This window comes from Vulpes lagopus, chromosome 1 (assembly GCF_018345385.1).
Source record: "Vulpes lagopus strain Blue_001 chromosome 1, ASM1834538v1, whole genome shotgun sequence".
NCBI lineage: Eukaryota > Metazoa > Chordata > Mammalia > Carnivora > Canidae > Vulpes > Vulpes lagopus.
Window position 1 is genome coordinate 128375732 of NC_054824.1, and position 11810 is coordinate 128387541.

Consider the following 11810-nt stretch of genomic DNA (forward strand, 5'->3'; position numbering starts at 1 on the left):
TTCCAAAGCTAGAGCATATTTTCAAATCAATAAACAAAGCACCTTATAATTCTCTACCTTAGCTCTTGATCCAAATAAAAATAAAGTCCAATTTCTCTTCCTCTGAGTCAAACTGGAAATTGCGTAAGTCATAATTTCCAAGCTATTAACTTAATTATCAGCAATATATATAACATGGTTTCAGTAAGGTCACATTAACACTAACAAGTCTCAAATATTTAAAAATAAAACAAGACATAATATCTCAATCACAATGACAGGTTACAGTAACAAATCTCATATACCTACTTACGTGTAACAATATCACAAAGGGACTATTCTAGCCAAATTCTATATGAAATGTTTTTAAATCATTGACTAACATGCAGGGCTATATGCTTTAATCATTTTTACTGATCTTATTATGTAAATTACAATGTATCTTTCTAATAATTAGAAACAATGACAAATCTCTCATCAATCTACAACGCAATCACAGTCACTGTAGACTCACAAAGAAACACATGATCCTCGTTGTCTTAAAGGATGTATTTATCCATTCTTTCCATTTCTTTTCTGGAGAAAAAAAATTATTTACCATGATAGCCATCTCTAGCACCAGTAAAACATGATGCTACAAACAAGTTAATCTGGTTTTTAAAAAGTAAGGTTACTTCTCTCTGAAAGATCAAATGATGTAAGATGATTAATTTAGAAAAATAAACCTATCTAACACTTGATTTTTTTTTAACCTACCACTTGGAGTATTTGTTAGAAATAAAGTTCCCAGGGTCCAGAATTACCTAGGATGTGTATTAAAAATGAATCAGAATAATGAGAATAATTCTGATTAGATAATAAAACCTAGGAAATAAGTTTACTTATGTGAACCACCTTAAGTAAGGCTTAAGCAATTCATATTTGACAACCACTGCTTGTAGTAATTCTTTAAACATAACATTTGTAACAAGTAAAAAAAGTAGAATCTTCTTTTACATTAGTTTAACTTATATTAAATAAATCCTCTTTACACAGCTTTCTAATTTATCCACAGTTCATTCAGACATAGCAGAATCTGTGTTTACCTCTTATTAAAATGGTACCACACAATGATTTGGTGGAGCCAAAGCCTTTTGCTAACTCGAGTAATTAATCATGAAAACAAAGATGAAAGCAAAAAAGCCATATTTATTATGCCTCTGGAGAAAAAAAAAGTTAATTATAAATTTCAGATATAAAATTACTAAGTATGTTTTCCTAAACATTTTGCTGTGCCACACGGCCAAAAATATAACTGGTGACGAACATCCTTTAAGCTAGCTTTCCTATTTTAACTGAGGAGGGTTTTTGCTGTAGCTTTAAACCAAACTTTGCCAAGTTCTGGTAGACCAAAACCAAGAATGTTCACAAAACGCAACAAATCAAGTTGGCCCAACACAGGATTCACATGCTGTGAATAAAACAAAAAACAAAAAACAAAAAAAAAAAAAAACTGGGGTGTTACCTGAAATTCTCTAGTGAGTCCAAATCATGAAGTAAAAATATCTAGTACCAACTGGAGTAAACTCTGAATTTTGCAAAGGCATGTTAATGGTGCTTTCTGAGGAAAACCTACTTTCAACCTTGAATTGGCCTCACCTTCAACCCAAATCACATTACCTGTATAGTATTCTCTTTGTTATTCTTCTGACAAAAGGTAGAAATGGAAAGAAAGTCTTTTAAATACTAAATTACTATGTCTTCCAGGAATTAAAAAGGAAAAAAAAATAAAAGAAGAAGAAAAACAGATTGAGAGGGAAAAGGCAGGGAGAAAAGATGACAGAGAGACAGGGGCAGGCTGCTCTGATGACAGGGGAAGCTGCAGCCTCAGGCAGGGGTAACAGCAGCCAGCTCTCTCTAAGGCAACCAGGAAAACTGACCAGAAGGAGACTACTGCAAATGCAGAAATCCATGTTCTTGGGAACTCCCAAACGTGACCCAGGGAAAGCAAGCTCTAGACAGATCACCACAATGCACCTCTTCCCACTGTCTCATGGCAGCTCCACACCCACCCCCACATCGACTGACATGAAGACAAACATGAAACACAGGCTTGAAAGGGAAAGGGAATCACAAAAGGTGGTGTGGGTGGGGGAGACAGGTGGAGGAGCAGGTCTGCCCCTAGGCTGGGTGAGCAAGGGTGCTGCAGAGTTGAACATACCATACCTGAGTTTAAGAGACGATTAGAAGTCTATCCAGTCTCCCAAGCAAAGGACCTTCTCCAGCCTTAACAGGTGCTTATCTGCCCCCGGCTTGATGAGGCACCCATGAAGCACTGATTTCATTGTTTATAGCTCAGTTAGAAAGGTCTGAGTTCTTAAAATCTGCTGCTTTGAAACTACCCTCACTGCTCTCTGACACTATCCAAAAAAAAAAAAAAAAAAAGTGTTCATCTCTCTTCTACATGGTATTTCTTTAACCTAAAGAAGAGAGAGCTCATACTTCCCCCAAATCATTTTCCAGGGTAACAATGATCAGATCCTTCAACTCCAGCACAGTGAAGAGTCAGATATCCCGGAGTATACATTTCAGCTGTTCCAAAAAACTGTCTACTTCAGCTCTCCCAACGACATGTGAGACTTTGGGCAAGTGACAATCTTTGGGAGGCTGTCTTGCCCTCTCTTTCTTTCTTTTTTCTTCAAGATTTTATTTATTTATTTGATAGACAGAAGGAGAGAGCCAGAAAGCACAAGAGGGTAGAGGGGCGGAGGGAGAGGGAGAAGCAGGCTCCCCAAACCCAGGACTCCAGGATCGTTACCTGATCCAAAGGTAGACACCAAATGACTGAACCACCCAGGTGCCCCTTGCCTTCTCTTTCTTTACAGGAAGGCTGTTTTGTCAGCATGGGGTTTGGGGGTGTGGCAGGGACAACTCTATGAATCTCCAACCATGGACAAAGCATTGGGCTACATTTGAAGTCTTTCTCCTGGAACTTCCTTGCACAAAGCTTTGGCTCCAGAGACACCATGGCCCCTGTGTCCAAGGTTCCCATGGCCCTGGGCCCTTGACCAGAGAAGCAAATCTAGAGGCTCTGTGGGGGGATGGGCAGCCACAGCTCTGACCACCAGAGCCTATGGCCTATAAACCCAAGTGCCCTGATAAGCTTTGTGGTACATCCTGTGATAAACAGGCTGGCCACAGAATGGGTCAGGAAATTATCCAACCTGTATAACACTGGCTCGAGAGAAAAGTCCATTCTGTTCCCAACTAAAGTCCAACCAACTGGTATTTGGAATACCTACCATACAAAACTTTGATTAGGAGTTTCTCTTTTAAAAGAATCCACAGACATGGCTATTTTTACCTTTAATAAACATTAAAGGGCAGTATGATAAATGCTGCTGTGGAATACATACATCATTTATCTCATTCTGCCACATTGTTTAATAAATCTCAAATTTATTCATGAAAGAATAACGTGAAGAGCAGTATTTAGCATTGTCAGATTTCAAGGAGTCAATTTTCTCTCCAACAATACTTCATTTCCCACAAGTCCACAGGATTTAGATTCACTTATACTGAAACAAAATAGCAGAGTTACATATGCTGCTCAAGAATGCAATCTGACTGGTAGCAGCCTCTAAGAATGCCTCCCATTCCCTTGACTATAGACTAACTAGACTGAATGATTCTTTTTTTTAAAGATTTTTTTTTTTTATTCATTTGAGAGAGAAAGAGACACAGAGAGCATGAGCAGGGGGAGAGGCATAGGGAAAGAGGGAAACAGGCTCCCCGCTGAGCAGGGAGCCTGACACAGGGCTCGATCCCAGGACCTGGACGTCATTACCTGAGCCAAAGGCAAATGCTTAACCATCTGAGCCACCCAGGCTCAGATGATTCTTTTCAAAGAAAATATGGCAAGAGTGATGGAGTCAGGAGCTGCCCTGTGGAGAGGCCCATATGGCAAGAAGCGAGGGAGGCCTCCAACTAACAACCTGCAAAGAGCTGAGACCTTCAGTCCAACAACCCTCAGGAATTGAATACTGCCCCAATCCACACAGGTGAATTGGAAGGTTCCCCAGTAGAACCTTCCACCACAACCCTGATCAACACTCAACACTCTGCAGCCTAGCTGAGAGACCTTGAACTAGAGGCATGCAGCCAAAGCATGTCCAGATTCCTGGCCCATAGCAACTATGAGATAACAGTATATTTGCTCTTTTAAATCCCTACATTTTGGGGTAATTCACAAAGTTATAGATAACAAATATACTGACCAATCCAATTTTCTCTACTATTCCTAATTCCCAGCCATCTCTCCATATCCTCCCCCAAGGTATCTAGCTAACATATACCATCCCAATGGTATTGATGAGTCAGCTGCTAAGAGATTTGCCATACCAAGAGAAGTGATCTAATCAGAAGCATTCAGCCAGTCAGCAATTCTTTACTAAGCCCCTACTGTGCACCAAGGTAGAAACCAAATCTCTTAATTTAGGAAACAGTTCACTCTATACTAAGATTTGGTCACATAAACTGAACGCCTCACTCTAAACATATAACTCAGATACCTACCTAATCAAGTATGAACTTCCTCCATCTCCTTATTCATCTAATTTTTGCTACTGCAAACGTCTTTATGTCCTCTTCTCCCATCTCCAAATTAATATACCTATATACTTGCTCCCACTCTCTCTACCTGCTCTCCCTGATTCCAGTCTTGTTATCTTGAATCCACTCCTACCAGTACCGCCTAAGTATTTCTGAAATGAAAATCTGATCATGTTACTCTCCTACTTAAAATTTAAGCTCAATGGCTTGCCATTGTCCTCGGACTAACATCCAAGTTGTCGTAGCCAGTTTACAAGGATCACTGACTAGACCCATATTCACCTCTCTGGCTTCAGCCCACACTCCCCTCTGCACTCCATGCTTTAGCCCCTATATTGTTTTCTTTTAACTTTCCGTTTCTCCTTCATCTCTTAGCCTTCAAATATTCCATTCCTGCATGAAATATGTTTCCCCGAGCCAATCTTTTAATTACCTAACTTAAGCTTCTGGCCTCAGCTTCATCTTAATCTTCTCCATAATGCCTAAACCAGTTTAGTGCCAACTGCACAACCAGGGCCCCCATAGCAAATGAGACTCTACTCTAGAATAGTTATTCTTCAGTTGTGAGGATTTCTCACTGGCAATATGATCTATGAAGACAGGGACCATGTGGATTCTGTTCAATGCTAAACCATAGTGCCTTCTGCAGACAAAACATCTGCTGTATGAAAAAATAAGTGAAGTCTTCCTAGATACACATCATAATCTGTTCCCTTTCTCAAGTCTTCAAACCCTGTCCTCAGTCCTTAAACATTTACATAAGCTCAGGTCTTCCCATCCTGCTTCCCCCTACTTTCCACTAAACAAGCATTTTCATGTGATCTCTGATTTACTACCCAATTTGAGGCTATCTGACCAGTCAAAACAAAACCTGCTCTTGGAGTAGCTGTCACGGACCTCCTACTTACAGAGGAAGTTCTCCTTCCACGTATTAGCCCATTTCAACACTTCTCTCGCTAATCATCATTTTTCATTCATTTATTCATTCATTCATTCATTCATTCATAAAGGCCTCACTTCACTCATATGATCTCCTTTCAATTTCCTGCTCCTATTTCTCCACTTGCCCTAAGCTGTTATATTTCATCCATGGCTACCTTCTCTTCAGCTTCCATAAATTCTCCTTGAGTGGCCATCTAAACTTTCCATGGTGTCAACCTCGACTGCCTATTCGAAACTGGGGAATGAAAAGGGTAAACAGAGTGTCATGGGAAACTTTTCACTTGGGCTTCCTCTATATTTTGATTTAACCCCTATCATCCCACGTTTAAGAGTAACTGACTCAGTGAGTCATTTCTGCTTGCAGGCGTTCGGTTTTATCATTCAGGTGTGTTGGGAGAGAAATAGGTAAGTACCATTCACCTACATGCTAAAGACAGCTAAATCTCTCTCCTGTTAGACATTTCTCCTGGGCTCCAGTCCTTATTTCTACCTTCCTACCTACTGACAAGTTCTTCCTGGATATCCCACAGGCATCCTAACTCAATTTCTCTAAAACCAAAATAGCTCCCTCAAAGCACATGCCTTTCTAATATTCCCTACAACCAGCCGGTTGTCTAAGCTAGAATACTAGCATCATCTTAAAGCTTCTCCCTTTCCTTCACGTTACTTTTCACATCCTCGCAACTCTGCTCAAACCCAACTATGACCTTGATCAGGTTCTAATCTTCTGAGTTAGTGAAATAATTTCCTATCTGGTCTCCCTGCCACTGGTTCTGCCCTCTATCACCATGCTCCATGCTAAAAGAAATGCTTTAAAACAAAGGATTGCATCATTCCCCCTTTCAAAACTTCTGATTTTCCCTGCTACTCCCAGGACAAAAATTTGAGCATGGAATGAGTGACCAGCAAAGGAAGGCCCAGAGGAAAGGAACGGTCTACACGATGGCCTGAATAAAAAGAACCCCTGAAAGGAGCCACGAAGGTCAGAGAACTTGGTGAGGAAAAAACTAAAGGACCTTTGAAACAAAAGCAAACTGTAAGAGCTCAAAAAAATACCCCACAACCAGGCTTACCCAGCCAGGGCCAGGTGGCTAAAGGACTATGATAAGAAAGCTGCAGGGCAACCTGCCACCTTATGAACTAGCCAAGAGAAACCCAGGCAAAATGTCCAGGGACTCTCAGCAAGGACCTAACTAAGCCACCATCTCCCATAAAACCTACCCTTACACATATACCCACACACCCTGACCACCCATTAGCTACACCAGTACCACTGGAGCACAAACTGCCTAGAGGCCCAAATAACAAAGCACTTGCCAGGTAATTTCTTAAAGAGCCCATAGGAATCCAGACCAAAGTGCCCCAACCAGATTCCACCTCTACTCAAAGAATAAAACAGCCTGTCAGCACATCTAGGAAAGGTCAGAACCTCTAGTGAGTCACACAGTGAAACCCCGCTCCCAATGGAGTTGCACAGTCTTTTCCACAACACTACCCCAATGATCATAGGCACATTGACTTTTTATTAATCATAGCCAGTTTTGGTAAATCTATGTAAGTCGAGACAAGCTTCTCCCTGCCAGGAGTTTTCGGGACCTCAACACCGAAAAACTAGGCTGGGCAAGGGAACCCCAAGACTTCTTCTCAACCTGGCTGATATGCCATCCCACACTCTCAATGGTAGACAGCTGGAAATGCTCCTATTTTCCATTAAGTCCCTTTGACCATACTGTCCTATTGCTTATTCCAGATAAATCTTACCCATCCTCAATGGCCCGCTCCAATCACCAGCTCCCGCTGGAAATAAATCCTTAACCAGCCTTCACTAATGCATGCCTTCCAAGGACTGGCTACAACAGCTCTTTTCTGGTGCTCATCCCATTAGCATGAAGGAAGTAACTGTGTCTTAGTCATCTATTTTCTGTGCCTCAAACAATGTCTAGCTTATCTGAAATACTCCATTTGTGTTTGCTGAATGAACTCATAAGTCAGCTCATCTTGTCCTATGATGCTATGGCAGGGAAATCTCAGTATGTTGTATTGGAAGTTACACTGGAAACTAAACACTAAATGGAATTCCATTCTCAATCCAACCAAGTCAAGATCTTGGTGAAAAACTGCACTCATCTTTTTTGCCATCATGCACAAAAGTAAAATGAGAACAAGAAAGCCATTAGTTAGTTAACTGCTCCTGACTCTACCAGGTGGGCTAGGGAAAAATTTATCTTCCTATGGGAGTGGGTGTCTGCAGACCAGTTTCCCTTGGTACTAAAGTTCATAATATAGTCTATTCCTGTGTTTCCTGCATGAATTAGAAATTTCAAGGAAAATGTTTCAAATTATTCTTAAAACAATGAGCTTTGAGTTTGATGGAACTCACTGTAGAGTAACACCCAAATAGCAACACCCAAATAGTCAAATAGTTAAATGTGAGAGAACATTGGAAACTAAACAGATTATGCTGTCTACAACTGTGTGGTACTATCTGCTCAGAGGGGAGGGAAGGAGGGAAGGAGAAACAGGTGAAGGAGGCTAAGGAAGAGGAACTAAAAATGAGAAAAGAACTGCCTGGGGGAAGGTGCATGACAAAAATAGGTCTGTGGATAAAAAATGTAGGAAAATAAACTTAATGTCTATACAACAGGTTGATGTGGATAAGGATAATACGGACTTTTTAACAGAAGACACTTGAAACATTTATTTAGGATCAATAAAAAGTGCTCTCTTACACCACATAAATTTTAGTCACCAGAAAATTTTGCCCGAAGATGTAATTCAGGCTAAAATATGAACTATTTCAAAAAGTTTCTCTGTACATTTAATGTAAACTAAAGAACCGAATTAGTTTGGGATATATCTTAGTAAGAAATCTGCAACAAAACGGGAAGTATATACAAAGCATTTCTGTAGCACACCAAAGTACCATGGTTAGCCTGAAAATCAACTTGTACAGATTTTTGCACCGTGAGCTGAACTAGCCATGTTTTTCACAAACTATCATTTTTACTTTAAAGAACTGACAAACTTGGTTATTTAGACTCCTGTATTTGACCTACATTTTCCCCTAAAATGAACAAAGTGAGCCTGACACTAAAAAAAAAAAAAAAAAAAAAAAGCTGACAGTATTTGTCGCCAATGATAAAATTTGAGCTTTCAAGCAAACGTGATTTTTGGAAAACTGCTTCCCAACACTTAAAAGAGAAACAAGGAGACTTTTTTCCTGCTAAATAACACTGGTTTGGGGAAACAGCTACAGTTTAACAAACCGATAGCACTCTATAAGTTTTGGTTTTCATTCTCCCTACTGGCTTTAATCAATTTTTTTAAGTCATAAATTATAAGACCCACAAAAAACAATAGTTTAAACGGTGTCAACCTAATTGTCTCTAAGAAAACTGCCAAATTTGTATGACCTATCAAGTGATTATTCTATGGTAACCATTAAACGTATCCATAAGTGAGACAGACGTATTAGTATTTCACATCAATTGAATTTTAAGAATCTACAGCTAATCTATCAACCTACCAAGAAAAAAAAAAAAAAAAAAGGATGGCTATCAAGTAACAACTAGAATTCGGATTTCCTTTGGATAACTTTTTGAGTAACATAACTTCAACAAAGTCATTCAAAATACCAAGAACGTTAACATTGTTGCCTAAATGCGAAAACCCTTTTTCTCTAAAACCTCTCCAAGTTAAATGTCTGATTAAACAGTATCACCCAAAGATTTCCAACCTTTAGAGAGCTACATGACTAAGTAAAAACTGCTGTAGAATAAAGAGTTAATTTTTTAGACTGCCAAAATGGCAGAGGACTTTAAGAAAAGCCAGCCAAATATATTGGCTAACTACTCTCAAATCCGCTGAGCTACCACTGTCATTTCTTCTAACAGGCTTCCAGGGGTTTTTATCCAGCCTAAAGAAAAAAACTGCGTCAAAGGAAAATAATATGTCAAAATATTCACACTTCTTCAAACTTTAACCTCAAACTTCTATTTTGGAATACATCAAAGGTTTCAACAATTTATGTCTTCTCCAGCATCATTCTCTTAGTTTATACATCTGACTTGAATCCAAAAATTTAATCAAGAAAAGTCACACAGAATAAAAATTCTGTTTTAGAAAACAGAACATCTCCAGGGGGTTTGTTTCTTCCTTCTTCCCTGCAATTCATTACAATAACCTATTACCCCACAAGACAATGCTCTGATACCAATTCCATCTCAAAATTCTGCAGGTGTTTTTCACTGTGTAAGAGGCCATACATCTTTGGCTGACCCAGGGAGAAATGGCCCTGGCTCAAAAGACAGTATACTAGAGCCTAGAAAGAAATAATAGGAGATACACACTATCCCTAAATTAACCTTAAACTTATACTTTACATTAAATATGCTAACCATAAATATTCAAATATACACCATAAATATTTAACATTAAATACATAATAATCAGGGAAAACTCAGAAAAAGTTTTGGAGGTAGGACGTGTTTTAACATTCGTATGAAGTTCTCCTATTTTTTGATTCATTAGAATGCCCCACTGGTACCTTTTCAACCGGAGGGGAATAATTGGAATATTTAATAAGCATATTTGGCCCAAAATGTGATTAAAAGGTTAAAAATTAAGCTACGGGTGGCGCAGCGGTTTGGCGCCTGCCTTTGGCCCAGGGCGCGATCCTGGGGACCCGGGATCGAATCCCACATCGGGCTCCCGGTGCATGGAGCCTGCTTCTCCCTCTCTCTCTGTGACTATCATAAATAAATAAAAATTAAAAAAAAAATTAAGCTACAAACTGGCCTAACTGTCACCCTAGTGGTTGTTTGATCTCAGAAGTTATCCCAACAGGTAGCAGAGTCTACCTACCCTTGAGAGGCGGGCTAAACGGTGAAGCCTTGTTTTCATAAGAAGACCCAAGGCCCCAGATTCCCGAACGGTGGCACAAATGCTCACCGACCTCATTCTAAAGAAGTGACCTAGAACGCGACAGCGCGCACACGTTCTTGAGCTCGACCACATCCCCTGGTGCTGGCTTCTCCATCACGTTTCCGGACCGGTCAGTTATACCTGAGGATGTCTGATGAAGACTACGACCAGAGCGCCCAGTGGAAGCTCGAAGCCTTGGCGCCAGCTGAATCAACGGGGCACGAACCCTCCAGGCAGCGACCAGGGCACCCGGGGTCACCACGCCTAACCGTGTCGCGTCCACCCGAGGCGGCCTTTTAAGTCACGGAAACCTGCACAGACGAGACTCACGGCGCGGAGCCGTGCCCCGGGCAGCTCCTCGACCCGCCCGCGAATGTCACTTCAAAGGAAACGCTTCCCGCCGGCCCCGCGCGTCCCCTGCAGCCCCGCGAGCGGCATCCTGCCTCCCTGCGGCGTGACCGCGGACGCGAGGGTGTGTCCGGTGCTTACCGATGCCCGGGGCCACATAGACGAAGTAGAGGCAGGACGACGACAGGGAGAAGAAGAAGATGAAGGCGAGGAGGGAGCGATTGGAGACCCGCATCATCCGCTTGAGCACAGGCATCTTCGTCCTCCCGGCCGGCAGCTCGGGCTGCGCTCTCAGGCCGGCCCGGGGGGCACCATCCAGGCCCTCGACTTGCGGGAACGCGCCCGGACCCCCGAGGCTGCAACCGGGGCCGCGCGGGGAGCACCTAGGGCCAGGGCCGGAGCGGGAGGGCGGAGAGGGAGGGAGCGGACGGAATGAATGGGAGGCCGGAGAGCCGGGGGAGGGGAGCGGAGGGGAGGGGAGGGGAGGGGAGGGGAGGGGAGGGGAGGCGCGGGAGGGGCGAGGAGGGGGCGGGGAGGCGAGGCCGGGGGCGCACGCGGGGCCGGGGCCGGGGCCGGGGCCGCAGGACCGGAGGAGGCCCAGGAGGGCGAGGACGCGCCTTCGGCCCGCCCGGCAGCGGCGGGAGGGGGCTGCAGGTGGGGAGCGGCGCGGCGCGGCGCGGCGGCCCGCGGCCGGCCCGGGCTCCCCCGCGTCCTCGGGAGGCCGCCCGCCCGCGCCTGGAGGCCTGCGCCGCCGCCTGCTGCGGGCCGCGGCGTCTCGTGCCTGCGCGGGGCTAGCGTGGGCGCCGGGGCCGCAGTCGGCGCGCGCGGCGCGCGGGGGCCCGCGGGGGCCCTGGGGGCCGAGGAGCCGAGCGCGGGCGGGCGCGCAGCCTCCTGCTCATGCCGCGCCGGGCCCCGGCGCCCCGCGGCGGCCGCGGGGGCAGAGCGCGGGCGAGGGCGGCGCCCCGGCTGGCGGCGAGCGCGCCCGGACCCCGGCTCCCGCCACCGCCCGCTGCCCCGCCGGCCGCAGG

At 43.8% G+C, this 11810-nt stretch overlaps 1 protein-coding gene across 3 annotated transcripts in view; it reads right to left on the reverse strand.

Moving 5' to 3' along the window:
* B4GALT6 (beta-1,4-galactosyltransferase 6) overlaps positions 1–11810 on the reverse strand; it is a 68124-nt gene that overhangs the window by 55578 nt on the left and 736 nt on the right. For 2 of the 3 annotated variants that reach the window (XM_041761053.1, XM_041761043.1), the window contains exon 2: positions 10924–11165. In XM_041761053.1, the coding sequence (XP_041616987.1) occupies positions 10924–11165 (242 nt within the window). Of the gene's footprint in view, positions 1–10575; positions 10846–10923; positions 11166–11810 lie in introns of those variants that run through there. The other variant, XM_041761062.1, reaches the window with a different exon arrangement.